Below are 25,889 nucleotides of genomic sequence, written 5' to 3' on the forward strand. Positions count from 1 at the left end.
ATCTTAATTGAACAAAATAACCCTACTCTAAACCAACACCCCGGGGAGAGAGCTCAGAACTCGATCCTGCTGTAATTAGTCTTCCATCTATTAAGACTGAATGGAGGCAGTAAATGATTGTATTATTCAAGCAACTGTTCATTCTATACCTAAAACCTCAATACGTTTCCCACGATATCCTCATCCATGGTGGTCTCCAGCTCGTCAGCAGGCACAGAAGGCTCAGAAATGGGTCTGAGATACCTTTTGGAGGTATCTCACTCTTTCTAACCACAATGCTTTTCTGTGGGTTCCTGTCCATGCCTCGGCAGGTCAGATGTCAAAGCCAGAAAGAATCTTCGATTAAGTTCTCAACTAGCATCTCTTCTACCACCAGTTCCAAAGTCATATGGGATAAGATTCGGAAGGTCAATAGGAGGTATGCTTCCCATCCCCTTTCCATCTTACTCCAGGAAGTTGCTGATGTACAGAGCATTGCTGATACTCTCAGTGAGAGCATTTCTCGTGCATCTAGCATTTCTGTTTCTTCCCCCGCTTTCTTGGCTATCAAGTCTCGAGCAAAGTGATCGCCCCTTTCATTTCGGGCCGATCGTCTCTATGAATATTATTGCTCCCTTACACTGGTGGACCTCGAACTTGCTCTTTATTGGTTTTGCAGTACATCGGTCAAACCTGATGATGTTTACTATGAGATGCTGCACCATCTCTCTGCTGCCTCTCTTGCTCTTCTTCTGGTTGTCTTTAATCAGGTCTGACAGGTGAACGTTTTTCCTGATGCTGCCTGGCTATTGTACCCCCTTTTTTCTAAACCTAGGACGGGTCCCAAGATTCCTTTTAATTATTGCCCAATCACTTTGATTAGCTGTCTATGAAAGGTTTTAGAGAGGATGGTTAATGCTCGTCTTTTTCGGTTCCTTGAATCAAACAACCTCCTTTCGTCCACCCATGGACCACATGATTCGACTTGAGACCTCCATCACGAAAGCCTTTTTCAACGGATGATTTCAAGTTCATATGGTTTGGACACTTTCCTGTTCTTTCACACAGGAACTTGGAGTCCTTCAGGGCTGTGTTTTGAGTGTCACACTTTTCATTATCAGGATCAATGCTATTACTACAGAACTTCTTCCTACTGTTGCAAACGGACTCTATGTTGACGACTTCCACATCTCATGTCAGTCATCGAACATGAGGTTTATTGAGCAGCAGCTTCAGACTGCCCTCAATCACTTGATACACTTTGTGTAGCTTTGTGTTTTATAACGAACAATAATAGCAATCTAAAGATGAGAGTCTTGCCCTCAATGTTGTTTTCCAGCTTACATGTAACATCTGTCATCATATGTACATAGGAGAAACCGGAAAAACCCTATACACAAGGATAGGAGAACATATTGACGGTTTTTATAAACAACAACATGAACGAAGCGCAGTTGCAGACCATTTTCAACTAATCATGGACAATTAACACTTGATCTGAAATCACCATTCTCCGTATAAATCCTCTCCAAAGCCACCAAGTACATTGACAGAAAATTCAAAGAATCTCTTCTCATCGAACAACTATGACCACATATGAATAAGGATAAAAGATGGCGCCTATAATTTTAATGTTTTTATTTTCTTTTTATTCAATTTTTTGTTATTTCACCCTGTAAGCTTGATAGAACTTTTGTTTAGTACAGGTTGTAATTAATTATTTCAATAATATGTGAAAAGCACGTTATAGATTCGAATTGAATATATTATTTAAACCATTTGAAGCTTTGTACTGTCAGTTTAAGTTTGTGTTTTAATGAACACTCCTGAAGAAGCTGTAAAGCGAGACGTTGAGTGTTTAATTGACTAAAAACAACATTTTGTGTTATAAGGTTGTTTATTTTTAGTGTTAATATCAAAGTAATTTTGAACTGTCTACTCCTAAAGTCTGAAGCTTGATGTTCTTAAAAACCAACGGTAACAGTGTTATGTATGGTATGTAGGACAACAATTGGAATATGTTAGAAAAACTTTTACATTTTGGGTAGGGTCTGTCGGCACATAACCATCCCTAATTTCGAACTGATAGACTAAAAGAATACAGCTAGTCAACAGTAATCATCGCCAACTCATATACTACTCTTGTATGACAAATAACTGGATTTGACCATTCCAAAAGTGCGAAGAGCATTTTTGTGGCAAAGAGACGCGAAAATGAATCCTCTTCAGACTGTAAATCTAGGCAGGTCCACGCCTGGCCTATTCACAGATGCCAATTAGATCAATGTTTGGTCCCTAGTGGTTCAGTGGTAAGTCTGACGGCTTATAACGCTAAAAAACGGGAGTCGATACCCGTGGTAGACACAGTACAGCTATCCCATTGTGCAGCTTTGTGCTTAACAACAAAAAAAACGAGATAAATGTTTAAATCTGTTGTGATAATAGATATACATATACACGCATACATATTTACATATATATATTAATTTTAAGGACGTCATCCCTAAGAATCAGTAACCGTTTGTTATCTATAAATTTACTTATCATGGTAGTGTAGAGCAATGTTTAGGCTCCACCTCTACGTGGTTGTATACTAGTGTAAAAACAGCACCCTTGGCAAACCTGAGAAAAGAAAATTTTCATAGTGTCTTTACGTGTGTAGTTTACTGCAGAATTATTTTGTAAAAAAGAAACGTGTTTTTAAAAACATGTTCTGTAAATTATAAAATACACTTTCGCAAAGGAATTCAAACTAAGATAGATGTCATGTTTTGTTTAACAAACACAAGACATATACAATTCTTTTCAGAATTAAATGTAGAACATGAGCATATGTGGGAAGTATCTAGAACCTTCCATGTTTTCACAGACTGACAGAGAAAGGATTTCCAATATTGACAAAGACAAAGTTTTCAGCACTCATGGAGACAGAATCTTCAGCACTAACAGAGAAGGTATTTTCAACATTGCCAAAGAAATTATTTTCGACACTGACAGATTAGGAAAATCCAACATTCATAGCTAAAAGATTTCCATCATCGACAGAGAAGAAAATTCCAACAGTGACAGAGAAGAGAATTCGAACAGTGACAGAGAAGGGAATTCCAACAATGAGAGAAAGGGGATTTTCAAAATTCATAGAGAAAGCATTCCCAGCATTCATAAAGAAGGGATTTCCAACACTGACAGAGAAGGCATTTCCAACATTTATAGAGAAGAGAATTCTAATATTACAGAGAAGAAATGTCAACAACTTAATGATGACCGAAAAGGGACTTCCAACTTGTTTGACCTGACTCAATTATGACAAAGTTAGTGTTTAATGTAAGTTTTTTCTGTTGGTTCATAGGAATTATTAATGTCGATGTTGTTTTGATACAATTTGTATATAAACATAAAAATAATTATATATCAGCAGACAAGGCCCAATTGTATTCATAGTCTAGTCTACTCAACAATTGTAGTTTCTTTAACACAATCTCTCTCATATTTTTCCTCTATACTTATCTATTCATCAAACCAAATTTAAACTTTCTTTTGAAAAATGAGATACTTAGCATGGCTGGCCTGTTGATAAACAATAACATTCATTGTCTGTACTGCTAACAAGCAAGTCTTTACTTCCATTACAGATGGTTCGAGCTTTAAATGTTTATGCAATAGATGTGCGCTACATCCATGACAACATTCGATAGTAGAATCTCATCACGGCTAGACTTATGGCTGAAGGAATGTATCGCAACATAGAACGGAAGTATAAACATTTTGAGGAAACGAGCCTTCAGTGTTCTTCATAGACGTGGAGAGCTCTTGTTTCACAATGTTTAAGACGTAAATATTGCTGAAATCACACCATAAGCCAATCTGGAGCGATATCGTCAGCAACAAAATAAAGGCTACAGTTATAAAACAGAACTCTCTAAGCCAAGAGAGCCACTGCAATGAATCTTGTCATTTATCCTAGTGCCTCCGTACCATTAAAAGATAAGTAAACTAGCATTTAAAATCGACCTAAAGCTCACATTGTTTCAGCCGCACCTCAAAATCAACGACTTTTTTCATCTAAATACCGCCAAATCAAAAACAAAAAAATACAAAAATATCACTTCACCATATATATATATATCAGCTTCCCTTCACCCACAACCACCACCACCAGAAGAGCTTCGTTGATTGGAGTTTAGTGTCTTTGGTCTGTCTAAATATGATCTTGGAAGTCAACGTCCAAGTACAATGGAAAGGCTCTCGAGATGTAATAAAAGGTTGAGCTAGTCATCCTTTTTGGAAAGTGTGGTGTCGGGAGACAGTCTGTGTATTCAAGCACACAGCTCAACAGCTGACGTAGTTTTAAGAGTATTACAGAATTTGGAACACCAATTGTATAAAGTAGACAGACAGGGCATTTTCTATGCCTCTTATATTTAATAGATGTGATATTCACCATGTCTGTTTCGCTTTCGAACGTGATATCTGCAGTTTCTGTTATATTGACAGATGTGATAGCTATCATACACGTTCTGTTGACAGAGATGACATATGACATATCTGTTCCTTTAACAAAGGTGACGTCTACTATTTGTACCGTTGACAAATGCAATATTTACCATGTATGTTTTATGCTCACATCCTGCATCTTCATTTAATTATTCTACTCATAGATATCCAAGCAACTGAAATGCTTGTTAAAAATAAGGTTACTCACCTTGTGTTTTCAGTGAATACGGGATTACACAAAAACTGAAGACAATGATCCACGTCCACCCCTTGATGCTTACAACAAAGTGGGATATCTGGCAGTTGAGGATGTTGTAAATTTACAGCACTTTTGGTTGCAGAAGTTGCAGATAATGTGAGTGTACGAATATTATAAGTTGGAAGACTTCTGCCGTATCTGTTGACTGCAGTGAGAAACATTTCATACATCGTTTGTGGTTGCAAGTTTCTCAACAAAATAGTTGTTTCGTTCCCGTTAACCTAAGGCATAATAATTTAGTGGAAACAAGGTTAGAGTAGCAATCTATCTTGGCGTATAAAAGTAAGATAATTATAGTGGGAGTTTTTATTAATAGTTCTAAAAGTGTCAATGTCCTCAAGAAATACAATGTGGATAATGGCACACTTACCAAGTTTTAATACAGTGCAATAATATACACATACACATACTCAAATTAATGTGAAAGTTTTGCTTATTACTCTATTACGCTTAAAACATGAAAGTGTAGTTTACTGATTTATGTCTGGTTGACTGAAACTTCTGTGAATATCAAAACTTAACAGCTCGGAATATCTCTAGAAACAAAATCATATCTAGAACTATTTGACAAGTTACTCCTTAAAATTTAAAATATTTTTTAAATGAAATTATTTGTTTTAAGTTACTGAATTGTTACATATTCAACTATCAAGTTTTAATTTACTTTTACTAATGCTAATAATTATTTTAAAAAGGAACAAAATCAGTTGATTATAGTTTTATTTACACTGCCATCCATATAAATGATTTTAAGAATGGTTGCTAACATACACAGAGTAGTTAATAATTTAATAAGGCTTAAAGCAGGATTTCTATACTAAAGTGAAATTTACTGTTCTACTAGTGTAACACTCTTAATTGCATAATTCTACCATTCTATAATTAATATGTTTAACATATATAACTAAATTTTGAAATCCTGTTTTAGCCGTGAAAACATGTACACCTGTAATGGACATCTGAAGAGTTTTGTTATGGCTGTAGTCTTTATTGTAGGTGCAATTAAGTGCTATCTCAGACCTTCTGGGCCATTTGTGTGAGGTAGTGAGCATTAATTAATGTTCACATCTCGTACAACTGTCATATGCTGGTGGAAAGATATTTCAATCGTATAAATACCCATTGATCCTAATTATACTAGTAGTAGATCTTCAGTTTTGCTCGTGAGATTTGGAATAAATTTCGAGTTAATTTTGTTTTAGATATCAACCAAAAAAGACGTAGTTCCTATTTGTATTACATTCACTTATATTTAGTCCAATTATTTAAGTTCAATTTTGTTAAAATGACTTCGAGGTTCATCTTTGATCACCATTATCAGCGTATGTTATGCTTTTTGGAGTATGTCTAGTATCAGCAAATTCATCTTGTATATGTTGGGTACTTTTTTTTTACTTCAACACACTAAGTACTTTAGTAATAAGTTGGCAAACAACGAAGTATAAGCGCAATGAAGTGATTTATTTTTTGCAGTACATACTACATATTTCAACATAACATTGGTCTGTCCTTTTCAGCTGTAACGAAGACAGACCAATGTAGTATGTTCTCCTCAAAATATATCACTTCATTGTGCTTATAACTCATTCGCGCCTGAGGATTTAATCAATCAAGGAAGAAATATAATGCAAGAAACTTAACCCCATTCACAACGACCTGAGTAGTTAACCAACCAAGAAAAAACACTGATGATGAAATGTTCTAGCCTACTCACAACAGTATGATAATGTAAATACCCAGAAAAAAACACTCCGAAGAAACATATTTAACTTCTCCACATCCACCTGGTTATTTAATTACAAAGGAAAAAGTCTCATTTTGTAATTGAGTAGATTGAAAGTGAGTATGAAACACTCTTCAAATGAAGATTTAATTCATTAATATTTTCACTCACCCTTAGAAAAACACCTGCACACACACACACACTTTCAACTACTGCTGATGATATAATCATCAAAGGAAAATGTCACACACAGAAAACATTTAACTCCTTCACAACTGCCTAACTTACATCGTTGTTTGCCAACTTATTATGATAATGGCATAATGTGCTTCCTTACTCAGGCACCAAATACCTTGCTTCCACTTTAACTTAAAATATGTTCACTCTTCTGTTATTCTGCAGAGTTTAACTACCTATTTGATAAATTGATATGATAAAGATTAAAACTAGAACAGATGGAAATCAATACGGGATATTATTATTTGTAATACATAAATAACTACTAATTTGAACTGACCATATGAATACTAGTAGAGATGTCTTCCTGTTTGTCGTATACCACAGACTTCCCCTCTTTCTGTCTGCTTTCGATACTCTATTATAAAATAAACGTTCATCAGTTTTCAGGGATGGATGTTTAAAAGCTGGGCTAAATCATGGGTATCAACACAAATATACCAGAACAAATACAATATTGTAAAATAACTACATATGTGATATATAATTTGCTGTCTACTTTATATGATTTGAAATCAAATTTGCTATTGGCACCGAAGTGTTAACGTTCAGTGCAGGTATGGACTCTTATACCTTCTAAAAAAGTGTTCTGCTTACCTCATTAGTTATTACAAAGCCCAAATCATCAAATGAATGAAGTTTAGTAACATTCAGCTCATAATGGTTCACGTTAATTAACTGGTAAGGTCTTGTCCACGTCACTTCGATCTTATCACTTGATAATGGATTAACTGCAAAGTTTTGTGGTGAACCTGGCAATATATCTGAATATGAATAGACATATTTTAGTCAGCTTTTGATACCAAGAATACGTATTCTTCAACTCATACATTTATATATATATATATAGTTTATGTAGAAACTATAAATATACTTTATGGTTCCTCTATAAGAGTTACCCATTTTATAATGCTGAACTAATATTTTGTATTTTTATTACGAAAAAATGATAGTATTTCATTTGGAATATTATTTAAAAAAGTTGGTGCTTGATATAAATAATTTCTCGGTCGTATGAGTGTTAATACCTAATGGTCAATATTTTGTCAGAGTTACGTAAGATCTTATAAATATTTCAGATTTCATGTCCTTGCAACGAATATTCAGGATTCACCCATACCTACTATTAAACGTAATTTTAAACTTTTTCATGCTATAACACGTACACCCATACCTACTATTAAACGTAATTTTAAACTTTTTCATGCTATAACACGTACACCCATACCTACTATTAAACGTAATTTTAAACTTTTTCATGCTATAACACGTACACCCATACCTACTATTAAACGTAATTTTAAACTTTTTCATGCTATAACACGTACACCCATACCTACTATTAAACGTAATTTTAAACTTTTTCATGCTATAACACGTAAACAACTATTTTGAATGTTTACTTACTCAGCAATTATAAGTACAAGGCATATAATTGTAAACGTTTAATCATGCCAAGCTATTATAAGTACAAGGCATATAATTGTAAACGTTTAATCATGCCAAGCTATTATAAGTACAAGGCATATAATTGTAAGCGATTAATCATGCCAAGCTATTATAAGTACAAGGCATATAATTGTAAGCGATTAATCATGCCAAGCTATTATAAGTACAAGGCATATAATTGTAAACGTTTAATCATGCCAAGCTATTATAAGTACAAGGCATATAATTGTAAACGTTTAATCATGCCAAGCTATTATAAGTACAAGGCATATAATTGTAAGCGATTAATCATGCCAAGCTATTAAAAAAATTAAATATTGTTTCTTACCTATCCCTTCTGCAATGCAAGCAAGAGTTGGCATGGTGTAATTAACACAGGTGTAGTGCTGCAAAACTGTAGAAAGCTGATAATCTCCAATACACACAGACCGACAAATCTCGGGAATGTTTTCTCTTATGCAACAGGGCATGTGATCTCGCCCATCTGAAAAAAAGTGTTGATTCGCTGATTTATTAAAAGTTATACAAATATACAGCTCCTTATAAAAAATAATAGTAGAGGAGTGAGTCAGTGGTAAGTTCACGGACTCACAGCTCTAAAATCCGAAGTTCGATTCCCTGCAATGAAAAAAGCACAAAAACCCCATTGTGTAGCTTTGCGCTTAAAAACAAATCAAAAATAATAAACAATATTAATTACTTTTTAACACATACCATTGTTTCAAACTAAATGGAGATAGAATTTAGATAAAACAGTTAATTGAAATGTGATAAAAAATAACTCTAGTTCAATTCAAATTAACCGTAATTTAAACCATATAGAAAAAAGTGACAATTTTCCATAACTGTGTTCTAAACAATATTAATTAGTATGCAATCTTTATCCACACTAATTAAACGTGTTAAGAGCCATATTACCAAGAATGTAGCTCTGATCTCTTAAAATATAATCGTATTCTAAGCCAGGTCAATGAAATTATAACATTACCGATAAGAGAGTTATGAAGCATATCAGTGAGAATATAACGTTAAAAATAAAATAATCAAGAAACCAACCCTGAACCATTACAAACAATATTTTGAATAATTACACTCTGACTGGAATACTAAATCCTTGAAAAAACCAAGTACTCGGAATTGTGAAAGCTGTGATGTGTACGAGATAAAATACCTCTATTTCTGCAATCTGATCCACTAAAAACAACGGTTCTGGTCCAGTAAACAATAGTCCAGTAACTATTATGTATTACATATTAGTATACTCTAAATCATGTCAGGTAGAAAGTACATTGGCAAAACCAAACGTCATCTACTAGCTAAAGCCAATGGACACATTTGAATATGTAATTTGACCCATTAGAAACATTCTTGTTTTGACTTTTGTCACGAAGAAAAATGACTATGACTCATAACAGCTATGTACTAAACTGTCTCGGAAAAAAAATTGTAACGTTGCTCGTTATGGATTATAGTACTCTAAGATGTATCAGCGAAATGATAACTATTAAGCATAATAAATAACAGTATTCTGCAGGACTGACGGAAGCTCTATTACATTGTTAAGTTTTAGAAAGAACTGTAGCTGAAAAGGTGAATTGTATAGATCGGATACAATCGCTACACACAAAGAATAAGAAGTAATAATAATATTTAAAACAAACGCACGCAAACTACAGTATACAAAAACTGCCAAAACAACAGTTGAAAAATGTATAAATATAATTGACTTACAACTGTCAAATTATTTTACTTAGTCCATTTAGCATACGCAACAATTACAGTATGTGATGCACTGTTAGCACGACAAAATTTATATTATGAATATTAATTGATAACAAGATAAATAACCAAATATAACTATTAGCAGTTCAGTTATTACCTTAAAAAATACAGACCAACAATAGTTATAATAACTTTATAATATATAACGAGAAATAATTTTAGATCAACTTAGATCTTTTTTATCAACATCAGTTTTTTTGTTGCTGTTATTTGAAAAAAGGTGTCAATCTTCTTGGTTTTTTTTTTGTTATTTGAAAAAGGTGTCAATTTCCTACACGCCATTGTTTAAAATCGACACGATCCAACATAATTTTGTGTATTATTTATTAATCACCCAATGAAAACGAGTCTGTTTGTTTTAGGGCAAAGCCACATTCTGCTATCTGTTGTTTCCATCGCAGAGAATTGAACCACGGATTTTAGCGTTGTGAGTCTATAAACTTACCACTCTTCTACCGTGGCACTAAAAACGAGTCATATCAAACATTTTTCTGCCCATCTAATTAAATGAACCACTAAGCGCAGAATCAATCCTATAATAAATGTTCTAATTTCAATGATATAACACTTTTGACGAAGACATTAAGCTGGTTCATTGTTGAGTGGACAATTTAAGAAACTAACAAGTCATATATATCTGATTCATGGGTTTTTTGAGTTCTTTGTAATTAAACATATAATAATTTGAATTAATTTAGGTGTATGGATAATAGTATGTCATTACGTTTAATTTATTATCGATATTATACAGCGGACCAACCGTTTAATCATTCTATACATATGTTACTGATTTCTTATCTTTTTTCACTTAAAGTAATATTAGCAGAAGGCCTCTTCTGTGTTGAGGAGGCCTTCTGCTAATAAAGCTTAAGTAGGCGAAACTGCAGTCCACAGCAGTGAGTGTGACCAACCAAAAAATGCATTAGGTCTCTACGTCATGCCCCCCAGTAGCACAGCGGTATGTCTGCGGACTTACAACGCTAGAAACTGGGTTTCGATACCTATAGTGGGGAGAGTACAGATAGCCCGTTGTGTACCTTTGTGCTTAACTACAAACAAACAAACCCTACGTCACAGATGATATTTTAAATTTTACCTATGGTTAAAAAGAAAAGAAATCCGTTACATATATATCTGCCGAACCATTTGGAAACAGGAAGAAGCCGATTCATTGATTTGTTTGTTTGTTTCTAGTTAAGCATAAAGCTATACGATGGATTACCTGTACTCTGCCCGAGCACGGGTAACTAGGTTTTTTTGCATTATATGTCCACAAACGTACTACCATGCCACTAGAGAGCAATTCATTGAGGAAACAATTGTGACTCTGGAGTATAAAAATTAAAATAATATGACAGAAAATAATATATGTTGTGCTCTAAGCTGTTAAAGGTTAATGCATTTGTGATAATAACGTTTAAAAATCTGAAACATGGAAAAATTGATCTTAACACGTGCCTATTTATTGTAAAATAAAGTAAGTCAATTTACTGAACAAAATTACTCAACCGTGAAACCAAAAAAAAAGACATGTGTTTTAAATAGAATGAGTATTATAATACAATGAATCACTGGTGATAATTGAGATCTGATTCTTCTAATGAAGAAAATGAGATAAAAGTATAACAGAATCAATGCATCTGATCTTTATAAGTTTATGCTCTATGATATTGCATACTCCTAATTAGACCGGTTTACTAAATTAGCTATATTAGATTTTAATTCTGACCTATATATAAGTAGCTTGCTTCTAAATGAAGAAATATTATGCTGTTTAATGCCTATCACGTATTTTTTTCCAGTACATTGAAGAAACAGCTGAGTTTAAGGTCGATTATGTTTGAGTCACTTATTAAAGTTTCTGGTGTACAATAACAGTTGTTAGAAACTTATAATAACCAAGATGCCTAGCTAGTTTTGGGGATTAATTAAATCTGTTGGAAACAAAGTCTTCAATTATTATTTTTATTAGTACAGGAAAACAAGTGTTTGCTAACAATAAACAAATACATAAATATAAACCTAAAATAGCAAAACAAGTTACTTACATATTAATTGTGCTTTACATACATATACTCTTTCATAAATGTATCTCATATTACAAATAGATTTATTACGTTATTACTAGTATTAAATAATCTCACCTGCTAAACAGGAAACGATATTTTTAACATAATCCACACATTCACCTGGTTCTGGTTGGTATCCCAAAATAATATCGTGGAAATTACATAGACTAAGGCAAGAACTAGGCACACCATTTTGCACACAGCAATCTGAAATTAAACATTATATAATATTTTCTAAAAATGGATTTTACAGATGCAAGATTATTTTTAATGTTCACTTCTAAACACTTTCTTAACACTATCCCACCAAAGGAGATGTGTAAGCTTGAATTACAGTAGTTAAAAATGTAAGAGAAATTGATTGTGTTCTAATCATTTCCATTTCCTAAAATTATATCATTTTAATAGTAAATACATTTCTTCGTGTATGTAACTTATTCAGCAGCGTTAAAACGGTCCCAAAAATATTGAAAGGTCAGGTAGGTCTACGTAGCTTCGCCGGTCATTTTCTGAACCTTATTAACAAAATAGTAACCATGTTTCATTACCCTTGAACATCTTTCAACGTACAAGAAATAAAACTTAGTGAGAGAGTTCGTGTGAAAATACGTTTTTTAAAACACTTTATATCTTTACTATAATTTAGCGCTGAACTAGCAACATTCACTGGTCTATTGCAGTTATATTACGTGATGTATTGCCATTTTACTTTTTATAATTTATTCCATCAAAGCAAAATTCTAAAGTAATTGAATCAGCCTGAGTGTACTTTGGCAAAAGGAACAGCGGATCTTCAGAAGAAAGAAGAGCAAACGATTACGGTAACTCGTGCCACAATTGTAAGTGAATCACACTCAGAGTACTAATGCGATAGTAATAGAGAAGATATTTCGGCTTGTCAACTGAAATTCTAAAGTAATTGAACAGGCCTAAGTGGACTTTTGACAAGACGAAGAGAACTATATATATATATACATACACACACACACACATATATATATATATAGTGTTTATGATATGCTTATAATCTCCATAGTGTGAAGAATTTGTTGTACAAACGTTTAATTTGTTTCAAATATATATCTATATATTATTTTGAAAACAAGTGAAGAGTGTACTGTTCATTTATCATTGAATTTATCACTAACAAGTCACCGACACCTACTGTAGAAGAATCATAAGCCCAACAACAACATAGCATATATTTATATTATTAAGAAATATAAGTAAAAGCCTTTTAAATTCTGACAACTGGCAAAAAGAACAATATTTTTTTAATTCTGACAATAATTAGTATACTGAATAACTTACTTTCACATCTGAAAATGATTCTTAATTATATCCTTATAGAATATACTTTACAATAAAAATAAAACTATGTTCACTATACTTTAACTTAAATAGTGATGATAAGCCTTTGTATGTCACTATATTTAAAAGTCAGTAAACATAGTTTATTGATTCTTTCACTTTACAAAAACACTAAGTGTGATACTCTGTTTTGCAAGATTTGTTCAATATGTTCATTTCAGTTAGAGTATAATTCTTGTATACTTTCTACTCAATTAGATTCCACGAACTGACTATTCATGTTTCTAACAAATGTGGTTAAACGTCTAATACAAGTCTCCATCTATATTTTCTTATAGAAAACTCGTGTTTCGTCATAGCCCAATATGTTGTAAGCAGGTATCATTCAGATATGTAAGTAGAATTACATAATTAAGAAGTACCACACATGCTGAAATGTTTATTAACAAAACTTCAATAATTAGATACACTGGTATATTATTTACGAAAACTACAAACATTTTAGTTTATAAAATACTGAACTACACCCAAGTGTAATAATACCTGCAGTATATACTTGTTCTAGCGTATGATTAGTCAAATAGAATAAATAACCATGAATGAAGCATAAGAAACATTTCTCAAAGTTATTCGAGCTAATATATTATAGAAAGTTTCTTTATTGTACAGACTCCAGAAAACATATCATGCCCTTGAAATCCGTCACTAAAATGAATGTCCCCCATCGTGCTGAACATGAGATCTTGACCCTCACATTACCCCTCCTCTTCAGCTTAAAATTGACGTGTTTCACCATTGCTTAATGTTATATTATCAATACATGTAAGCAAAATCACAGACATCACAAGTATAATACATACTGAAGCATTTATTAACAGAACTTCAAGTTAGAAAAAGACGACTTTATCCAAGATTTATCAAAAATAATGTGTATGTATTCTATTTTAAGAACAAACAGAATATGTAAAATAATTCTGATAACAATAAAAAGTTCATGACAAAATATCCCAGTTTGTTGTTTTTATTATTTCTTACTGTAAGAGATATACTCTAGAAGAAAAGAAACGTTTAATTCTTTGTCATTTTATAAATACATCACGTTTATTGTCACAGAATATTCTTTACAACCAAAATAAGTTGTAGGTTCACTATACTTTAAGTAAAAAAAGAACTTATCTATTCTTACACTATATATAAAGATACAGATAGCTTAACGTACATTCCTGACATTCTCTTTTGTAAGATTTGAGGGTGCATTTGGAAGTTGTTTTCTGTGCTTAAGTTACTGCTTTCGATCTAGAATTCGCATATTTGTAGTTTAAAACTACTACTGTTTACAAATATTAGTGACTAAGGTCTATACATAATCAATTTTTTTCAGAATGTAATTATTTAGACACGCAAAGAAATAAGAGTATTGCCCATCTTACAATTTGGGTTATGTTCTTCAAATTTATCCAAGAGGCAAATTTTGCTGACAAGCTAGATAAACTTTGATATTAAAGAATAACACAAACTGAAACATATATGGAGTACAGAGTTGTCAAGATTAAATTAACTTTCATACAAGTCTAGTACTTTTCAATTAGTGTACAGTTCTTTATATTTTCTACTCAATTAAACCAATGAACTGAATGTTTCCAGCTTCTATTAACAATACTTCAAGTATTATAGGGGATTGTGATCTCAGATCAATTGTTTAGGTTTATAGCTACACATCATAGTAAACTTGCAAAATGATTTATCAAAGACAAAATTGAGAGCTCTATTTTTCTGTGAATCATCCATCCAGGCATATAGCCCTTCTTATATTGACACTCCACTTCACTACTATATACTGCCTCTGCAGTGTCTATTTTCACTGGCGAAAAGAAAATCTTTCAGGGACTCTTGTTCGATGGTAGTTTTGAGGTCTCATGCTGAGACCATTCACTTACATGGCCGAGGATACAAAAAGCATAGAATATTGTTACAATAGACAGTAACAGTTTCTCTCATATTAAGAATCCCTGAAAAGTTTTATTTTCACTGATGAAAATAGACATTGCAGTGACAAGAGGCTCCATGTTGTATACTTATTTGACATCAAAAGATCATTTTCATCAAAGATTCCAAAAACTCTGAGAGTAAATAACCTTCGTATCATTCCTACTAGACACTTTTGGCTCCTTAATATACAAGGGAAACCACACTACCGACTATTGGAGTTCTTGTCTGTGCGTTTTGGACCATTGGCTGTGTATGCGGATGACCTTGGCATAAGTCCTCGACGAGTACCTGAATGTTTTTCATTTTGCTAATGAAAATAGACATTGCTGTGGCAGTATATATATTAGTAACGTGAAGTGTCAATTTAAGAAAGGCTACATACCTAGATGGATGATTCACACACAAAAAGAGGTCTCCTTTTTGTCATTGATAAGTCATCTTGCAAGTCTACTATGAATGTTTAGTTATAAACCTAAACAACTGATCTAAGATCATAATCCCTATCTAATACTTGAAGTTTTGTAAATAGATGTTATAAACATTCATTTCATGGGTCTAATTGAGTAGAAAGTATAAAGAATTGTACGTTAACTGAAAAGTACTAGACTTGTATGAAAGTTAATTTAATCTTGACAATCCAGTGTTCTATGATCCATATAGGTTTCAGTTTGTATTATTCTTTAATATCAAAGGTTATCGAGCTTTCAGCTTGTCAGCAAAATTTGTCCCTTGCATAAATTTTAAGAACACAACCCAAATTGTAAGATGGGTGATATTGTTATTTCTTTATGTGTCTAAACAATTATATTCTGAAAAATTGTTTGTTTGGTTTATAGCAAAACCAAGTTTTGCTATTTGCTTTGTCCACCATGAGGAATCGAAACCAGGATTTTAGTGGTGTAAGTCCATAAACCTACTGCTGACCCACTGGGGGGCACATTTTGGTGTTCTGTAGTTTTGATAAGTTATATATGTAAACAATAGTAGTTATAAATTATAAATATTTGAGTTCTAGATCGAAAATAGAAAATAACTTACTAAAGCACCCTCAAATCTTGAGAATATTATGAATGTACATTAAGTTTTCTGTATTGTTATGTGAAGTACAGTGAACATACAGCTTATTTTAGTTCTAATGTATATTGTGTAATGATAAATATTGTACAGTAAACATGATGAATTGAAACATGAAAAAGAATAGATGTGTCTTACTTGTAGACCATATCTTTTGTGGTAAGAAATAATAAAAGCAATGAGATTGAAATATTTTGTCAAGAACTTTTTTATTGTTAGCACAGTTACTTTATAGATTTTGGTTGTTCTTAAATATTCAAATGCATACACATTATTTTTGATAACCTTGGATAAAGTCGTCTTTTTCTAACATGAAGTTTTGTTAATAAAGGTTTCAGTATGTGTGTTACTTGTAAAGTCTGTGGTTGTACTTACATATGTTGATGAGATCATATTAGGCTAAGGTGAAACGCGTCAGTTTTAAGCAATAGGGAGGGCTAATGCGAGGGTCAAACGGTCTAACGTTCAGCATGAAGGGGATAGTCAAATTAGTTATGGATTTCAGGTGCATGATATGTTTTGTAGAATTTCTAAATGAAAAACGTTCTATGGTCATATTAGCTCAAATAACGTTGAAAAATGTCCCCTATGTTTCCTTTACGGTTATTTACTATTTCAAGACAAATATATTTCAGATATCACAATCAAATTGTAATTACCATTTAAGGAACGACCCACAAGTAGTTTTCACATATAGTCTAACAATTTATGAGGATTAATGAAATAATGGCCTTTAGCTTAGGTGAACTGAATTTATTAATATTTTTTATGATGTTGTATTTAAAAATTATTCTTTAAAAAGTTGATGAAACATGTAAAAAGTAAAAGAACACAAAGATATTTTCTGTAAAATATGTGGGTTTACTAGTTGGTAACCATCATGTTGCCTATCATCTAATCTCTTTTTTACTGTCGCCCCCCCCCCCCAGTGGCACATCGGTGTGTCTGCGGACTTACAACACTAGAAACCGGGTTTGGATACCCGTGGTGGGCAGAGCACAGATAGCCCTTTGTGTAGCTTTGTGCTTAACTACAAACAAACAAATATATTACTGTCCCTTACATGCAATATTCACATGCTTTAGTGCACCATTTTCACACTATAAAAGGTGTTTTAAAACGCATAAAAATTGTTTAAGTTACTGTACCATGAATGCAACACCTTTTAATGGTGAATACTTTATCTGACTTTTAAGGTGCTGGCCTAACATCCTTTGTTTTTACAGTGAATTGTTCCAAGATGCATTTTGTAATATTAAATATCAACTAAATATTACAATATAATTTTTGCATTTTGTAATATTAAATATCAACTAAATATTACAATATAATTTTTGAAAGATCTGTGCCACAACTTTCTTACATGGAAAACAAACAATTTTTCTGTATCTATTCAACAACATTAACCACTTAGTGGTTGCTTAGTCATCCCACTCAACATATAAAAAGAGCCATTATACCATTTAAAAACATGAACTTATTATAACTTATTATACTTAGTACTGTTGTAGTGTGGTGTTGTAAAGAAAATCTGGACATAAAGTAGTTTGTACTGACTTATGACAGGTGATAGATCCAAAGATTAAAAGCCATAGCAATGATAACATAATGGATGTGATTTATCTTTTGAAGAACACATATGCAGCAGCAAAAGTATTAGGGGGGTAGAATTGGATAGGTTTTACCTGCTAACTAATGGCGAATACTTTATCTGACTTGATTGTATAACTTTCAGCTTGTATATCTGTCTTCCATATTCTATCTTTGAGGAATATCTGTGTAAGGTCTGCACAAACCTATACAGAGATTTCTCCTCATTACACTCTGTATTCGATTATCCAACACTATTCTGTGTAGAATTCTGGTTTAGGAAGATACTTTTGCTATCAAAAATAGCAATACAATCGGCTCATTCTGTTTTGGTGAGCGATTTTGTTCCTTTGTTCCTGTTATCCAAGAATTGGTGTTAACCATAACCATCCTCTTGCACGGAACCTTCAGACAGACGGGAACAATGATTTTGCTGACATTGTTTTAGAAGACGTGTATCTACAAAAAAGTGCCAAGTATACATTCCAGACACAAAGGTACAATATGCACAAATGGTCACTTGTCAAAGAAATGAAGGTTGAATCAAGTGATAGGTCTATTGCACCAACCTTTGAACAATGCCTTGCTTATGAAGAAAAAAAACTGATGTTGCAATGAATTATCACGTATTTTGAAAGTATTCACATATGGATACAACCACATGTATGACTGTTGTGGATAAAAGGTTAAGGGATGTATAAGATTTCCCTCAGGAAACTTGTCAGAAAACACAGGGGTGATTCTATCTCTCTGCAAAAGAGGTTCCTGTGAGAAATCTATTTGTAGTAGAAACAATAAATGTCACATTAAATACTGGGCTAGGATTTACCAAACTACATAATCTTTTCAGAGGGATTATGTGACAACTGTTAGTACTTTTTGCAATTGCTATCAGTCTGATCTCATAAAAAACAATTGAGATGATACTTCTGTTACATAAATCAAACTCGAATTGGTGAAATAACCCATCGTACACAAACAGATTGAATGAAGAGTCTGAAGGTTTAGCGTGAAAGAAGTTGATTTGGAAAAAGGTTGAAGCAGGCATTGTGGCTTTGAAATTTCCATAGTTGTCTGAAAAAATATCTGTTATCGTTAACATTAGATGTGTATTAACCGAAACAGATGGTATCATACACATAATATCATCTACGTAATTGATGAACTGTGAGATGCATAGGTCAGTAGTGAATGATATGGTTAGGTCCTTCTCTCTGCAAAGAAGTGTGTGTCAAGTAGGATGTACTCTCTCTGTATTCAGTAGAACAGTCATAATGATCCTCCTATACTAATGTGGTATTGCCTGTATCACCCAGGTGCAAGAGCAGTAAGGTGTTGTGTTCTGATAGTGTCAGTAATATGGTTCCTGGGAATCAAATGGCAAAAATAACACAGAGTCACAAGCTCAGCTTCTGTACCTTAATGTTTAGGCTGCTGTACCAACCATCAGTGCCACTTATAATGAATCTGACAATAATTTAAGATAGAATGTGAGCACTTCGTGCACAGGGCATATAGAAAGTGTCATTTTTGTGAGCAAGTTGTGGTTTCTAACATTTGTAGGATAAGGTGAACATAATATATGTAAATAAAGAAACTTAAATAATAGATAAAATTCCCTTTTGATAAATCCTCGTTCTCTTTGAAACGACAGAAATACCACTGCAGTATAAGTGAAATGAAACTGTTTAAACCATTGAGACTGGTATAAAGAATGAATGTGGCTTTCAATGTTATGTTACAAAGAATAAATATAGCTTACCTTTGTAGTTGTGCTTTATTGAAAACGGTGTGCTGACTGGAGTATCTACAACTACAACAACAACAAAAGGTAAATTAGATCAATTGGACTTAAACTTTGCTTTATAATTATTTTAGTCAAGTAGTTTTAACAGTTTCATTAAAATATACAGTATATACAAGACTGTTTAGTGTAAGAGCTATTATTTAGTTCATTTAGTGATCTAATATTCACTGATTATTTAGTTTTTATAACAAGAGTGTTAAAAGTAATTGTTTTAAAAGCGAGTTATGACCAATTTCGTTACGTAACTCGGTTAGGGTCGTATGTTGTGTGTATTGTACAATTGTTGTAAATTGAAGTCACATTACTCGAATCTTCTGTATTTTTCTAGTTGCCTTAAGTGAGTATTGTTACATCATAGCGTCTCGTAGTTTGTGGAAAATTCTAGGACTCAGTTGGTTAATGTATATATATATATAGATAGAGACGACCAAATGAGCGCAAGTTAAGTCAAGCCAGAAAAAGTTAAGTTAGTGAAAGTGAAGTTAGATTGCATGATTGTTAGTTTAGCAATAACCGGCGATATTTAAAGTGAGTGTCACAGTGGTATTGTAATGACAGAGATAAAGAATAATAATTTGTCTTGTCAAAGGGTGTTCTAACGAAACTGAACCCACCCGTGTGGACTTTGATGGAAAGGAGACAATTATTATGGATGTAACTGTAGTAACACAAGGGGTAACGTAAGTGAACTTAACACATATTGTATTGTAAAAAATAGAGTAGAGAAACATAATTAGTCTTGTCCATTGGGTTCTAAAGTAACTGAACTGGCCTGTGTGGAATTTTGACAAGAAAAAATAATTGTTTAGTTTTAGATACAACTGTAATACCTTATAGTGTAAAGAATTTTTGTACATACATTTGACTTATTTTGAATATATTATTTTAAAACAAGTGGATTGTGTGATGTCCATTTATTTTTCGAATTTATCGCCAACAAGTCACAGACAGCTACTGTAAGGAATCCAGCTTCATAAAAGCCTGACATTCATATCAAATTAACGGCAATATTCCTTTCTAATGTAGCTTTGCGTGAGGGAAGATAGTTATGTTTCATGAATCAAATGATATAGTTGAAATAAAATAGTATTTACTACCAACAATAATTGTTATTTGTATATTCATTTATTTTAATTGAATTCATAGAAACTAACACGAAAGCAGAATACACGATATTGTTATTTTATCGATAGTTAAACATCATTACTATAATTTGTAGATGGTAGAAAGTTTATTATTTTTGTATACTTATCAAGAGGAAAGAGCACTAGATGAGAGCTTACCAGTAAGAATTCTGTAAACCCTAAGAGGTAACACTGTATTCACTTCACATATATATCGGCCAGTATCCTGCTCTGTCGATGACGAAATTTTCAAAATCCACCTTGAATGATCTGAAGTAATAAAAAAAAGATACACAAGTTTTTGAATTCCCAGTTAAGTAAGAAATACATATCAAATATTATTACAAAACAAAGCGTACTGTTTGTGTACATAGATCTTGTCTGTATACTAGCACTAAAATTTTAAACAAGCAAAAACTTACTACAAACATTGACTCTCTCTGTAACTAAGGTAATTTTCAGTTCCCAATTGCATCAATATTGAGATTCGAATGTTTTAAAAATTTAAATACTATTATTTGGTTTATAAATCAAATAACTTCGAGCTAGCTTCTGAGTTTTAAGCACATAGAAACTAACTTTTGGTCTCTATCTAACCAGCACACAAATGCATAGGTTAACAATCTTAATGCTAACAGCGAAAGTTTCAGCATAATGACTTTGAACGTAGGCTTATTCATTCTTTTATAATAATTATAGCTCTTCCATCATAAAAAAAAGAGATATGTTCTCTGAAGTTTTCAATTTTGAACTTTATGTAAAAAAGTAAAATTATAATAATTTTATGACCAACCCAAATTCTGAGCAAACCTATCACTAAATATAATTTATTTGAAGTGTCACTGCAAAACAATATTTTTCTTTATAAGTTAATCTATATAATTGTTCTGTTAAATTTCTTTTTATAGAATCTGTGTAACTAGGTATATTTAACCGTTACTATTGGAAATATATATATATATATATTCTGACCTTCCTGTAGATATTTTCACAAATCTTTGTCTAGAGCTTGTTTCTTGCTAGTTTGGAAATTTACACTCAATGATGTCAAATCTGTACTAAAACTAATAGCATATGGACATTCTTTTTGTTTCTATTTGAGGGTCATTAATTTTGAACATAAATGATAGAACTAATTTCCAAACAGTGTGGACACCTAAGCCCTACTCATATTTATTTTAGCTGATCACAACCTTTTAGTAAGCTTAAAAGCCAGTAAACACAGTTTATTGATTCTTTCATTTTACATAATGATACAAAACACTAAATGTGTATTCATAATATTGTATTTCTCATGATATTTTTCAAGTATCACACATACTGAAACATTTATTATGAGAACTTCAAGAATAGATACACTAATGTACTATTTACAAAAACTAAAAACATCTTAGTTTATAAAGTACTGACCCACACCCCAATGTAATAATATATGTGGTATATACATATTCTGTCATGTGATTAGTCAAATAGAACAAGTCACCATAAATTAAACATGAAGGACATTTCTCAAATTGATTCAAGTTAATATAATCATAGAAAGTTTCTTCAATTAGATATTCTACAAAACATATCATGCACTTAAAATCCATAGCTGACTTGACTGTCCCTGTCATGCTGGACATTAGATCTTTTGACTCGTTTATTACCCCTCCCCTATCACTTAACACTGATGTGTTTCACCATAGCCTGATATGGTGAAACATTAATATATTAATTTACTTACATTAATATATGTAAGTAAAATCACAGAATGCACAAGTAACACACATACTGAAACCTTTAACAAAACTCCAGGTTAGAAAAAGATGACATTATCCAAGATTATCAAAAATAATGTGTAAAGATTTAAGAACAAAGAAAATCTGTAGAATAATTGTGATAACAATAAAAATAAAGTTCTTGCCAAAATATTTCAATTTCATTGTTTTTATTATTTCTTACCATAAAAGATATAGTCTACAAGAAAATGCACATCTATTCTTTCTCAATCTATAAATCCATCATATTCACTGTATAATGTCTGCTGACATTTAAATACAGTGACATACAAAAGCTTAGTAAAAGGTTGTGATGAATCAGACTAATTATCCATTAGGGCTGAAGTGTCCACATTGTTTGGAGATGACTTTTAATAATAGTAAAATAAGTAAGTAATGATACCCTATGAATATAAAATAGAGATTTTTACAGATTTAATTCGGCCATTACTAATTAATGTTGTTCAGCTAAGAGAAACCCACACTTTAAAAATGATCCGAATTCATGCAAAATTAAACTTATAACTCACACCAGTAGCATTAATGAACTTCTGGTTCTTTAATAACTTCACTCAATGACGTAAACATTGATGTTAATAAAAATAGCTAACAGGAATCGACCTATCTTATACGTTTGTCCTGAAAAATATGATCCTCAACAAATATCTCACTTGATCTCTTTGGATAATTCTATTTATTCAAGTCCAGGTGATTTTATTTGCCAGCAGATCACAATCCCTTAATTCGTATGATTAAACAAAATTTAGGTAAAACTTTTAATTTAATGTAATTTAAAGAATATTATTTGAATATTACATCTATAACTGTAATTCAATAAACTGAATATTTATCATTTATTGTTTTTAGAACATCATTGCGGAATACCCCCATAACCGTACAGTCTATGATTGTCAGAATAGAGTAAAACTAAACAATAAGCATGTTATCAAAACAATGACATTAATGATCATGCCAAAACGACGTGACAATTTTTGTGGGAAAGTTTAAGGGTTTTCTTTTGCAATATATTTCTAAAAACACTTTTAAAGACGTATTCAAAAGTTTCAACGATATTTTGTAAAGTTATCATAAAAGGTAAGTTATTTTACATATCCTGATATATTGGGCTTAATGAAATCAAAGTTTCTCATTTCGTGGAGAAGTCTTTATTAAAATATCGGTTATTTCTAGTTTGTTTGTTGTTGTTTCAAATATCAGCATCAGTTTTAACATTTGGAATTACTGGTAGTAAATTTCAGCGTAGTAGCAAAATGCAAATGTTGCTTTCTGCCGTAACTCAAGTTCGTTCTGCTCATTTTGGAAACAGACAAAGCTACTTCTCCAATAAAATGCTATCCTTGATGTAAACATATTTACATAAAAGGCTAACCTGGTTCATGGATAACAGAAATTCTTTGGTCAGTCGTCACTCTTATTCTCCCTGCTGTCAGAACATCAGAAGTAGCTTTTCCATTACCAACCCTTTTCCAGATCATCTGAAAGATAGAGAGTATCATGATATAATTACTAATGGAAAATAAAACTTATCTCGACAACACTGATATCACAGTTATATAGACGCTCATGCCACTTACACTGACTCCTGCCCTTTTTGTAACAGTCACTTAATCTTTCTTCAATAACGCTTCTTAACAAGTACAGTATACAGTGTTAAAATACACATCTGACCCAATTTTGAAAACTGCTTTTTCAAGCAAATATGTAATTTCTTTGGAAGCTGTAAATTATAGAATGTTACATACTGTATAATTGCCTATGTTAGTGACTACACAGTCCAAATAAGCTGCATCCCCCTCACTCACCACTACAGGCTCGATTGCTGTTGTTTCTATACTAGGTTCACCTGAAAAAAAAACAACAACAACAAAAAAAACTGTTTAAATTTATATAAAAAAAGCAGACATACAAAAATAAAATGGTTTTCTACTTTTCAGGCGTAGTATTCTATTTTATAAGTAAGCTCAAACTCAATACAACTTTTCCCTGTGAAAGATTCAACTCTTGAAAAGTTACAGCATTAGTTCTTCTTTATATTAAATAAAACATAATTTCATGCATCAGTTGTTATTTTTATGGTATATATACTTTTATGTTTCGGCATATTATCTTAAGGTCTAGTACAACACATAATGAAGAAAATATAACACATCTGACTATTTGTAACTCTTTATTAATGTATTATGAAAAATTCATTGCTAACCAAAAATGTGCATTACATTAAAACTTAGCTTAATGTTTTCCTTCAGACAAGCACTAACCATAACTTATTATGTTCTTGAACATTTTTTCAAAGTTCGAAAGTGTGCCTGGCATTAAGAGGTAGAAAATTTATCTTTAATGCAAGTCTAGAACTTATCAATTTGAAGGTAAAATACGTCCTTATCTCGACACGAGATCAAAGACTACCTGGAGAGAATGTCGTCGACCTTGGTTGTGGGTGTCATCGACACTTTAACCCTGACTTATCATTCAAGGCTGTGTTCGAAGGGTTACTTACTGCATAAAAATATGAGACAAACCAGCATCTTACATTTTGAGCGAGAAATACAAATATTTTTGTGACTCCACCAAGTTATAAGAAACGTTGAAAATACTACATAATGTTACTCACCACAAACAAGTTCCACCATTAAGAGGAGTACAGTAGATTTCGGAAACAGCATTTTGGCTACGATACTATATCAGGATCAAACACTTTCCCTAGCTTTTTATTGCATAACTTTCGATCAGCAATCAGGTTAAGCTAAAGGTTTAATGGCAAAATAATATCCCAGAATTTTAAATTTCCTAAAGCTTTATACCTATATTTGATTTTGCCAATTTTTATTATTATTCTTTATATATTTTTTTGCCTTTCTATATTGTTGCTGGTATTAAAGTTCAATTCTTGTATGTAAATTTCGTAGATCCAAAGCTATTATGAACACAACTTCAGTGAAGTTTATCGATTTAATCGAATATGTTATGACAGCTATTACCGCATATGATCTTAGCTATGAATGTTTTTATAAAGCAGCTACGATGGTTCAAAAAGGGTATGCACTGTCTCAGTCCGGATATGTCTCACTCTGGAATCTCTCTTCGCTTCGAAGTGTTTCTACAAAATGCTTAAAAAACAAAACAAAAAAAAACCATGCAAAGATCATAAATTTCATACTCTCATTTCATATTCAAATAAAAACTTAAACTGGCTTCAAAATTCTATTAAGCTAATTAATTTA

General features: G+C 32.1%; 1 protein-coding gene across 1 annotated transcript in view; it reads right to left on the minus strand.

The window, feature by feature from the left end:
* LOC106464026 (Ig-like and fibronectin type-III domain-containing protein 2) overlaps nt 1-25,370 on the minus strand; it is a gene marked incomplete at its 3' end in the record, with an annotated part of 60,009 nt that extends 34,639 nt beyond the window's left edge. The window contains exons 1-10 of the mRNA XM_022391673.1: nt 25,280-25,370; nt 24,411-24,511; nt 24,038-24,143; nt 21,047-21,157; nt 19,719-19,769; nt 12,068-12,199; nt 8,470-8,625; nt 7,290-7,456; nt 6,973-7,050; nt 4,682-4,953 (exon numbers count right to left, since the gene is read on the minus strand). Of these exons, the coding sequence (XP_022247381.1) occupies nt 4,682-4,953; nt 6,973-7,050; nt 7,290-7,456; nt 8,470-8,625; nt 12,068-12,199; nt 19,719-19,769; nt 21,047-21,157; nt 24,038-24,143; nt 24,411-24,511; nt 25,280-25,331 (1,226 nt within the window). The remainder of the gene's footprint in view (nt 1-4,681; nt 4,954-6,972; nt 7,051-7,289; nt 7,457-8,469; nt 8,626-12,067; nt 12,200-19,718; nt 19,770-21,046; nt 21,158-24,037; nt 24,144-24,410; nt 24,512-25,279) is intronic.
* Nucleotides 25,371-25,889: the final 519 nt, after the last annotated feature.

This window comes from Limulus polyphemus, unplaced genomic scaffold, assembly GCF_000517525.1.
Source record: "Limulus polyphemus unplaced genomic scaffold, Limulus_polyphemus-2.1.2 Scaffold1544, whole genome shotgun sequence".
In the NCBI taxonomy this organism is placed as follows: Eukaryota; Metazoa; Arthropoda; class Merostomata; order Xiphosura; family Limulidae; genus Limulus; species Limulus polyphemus.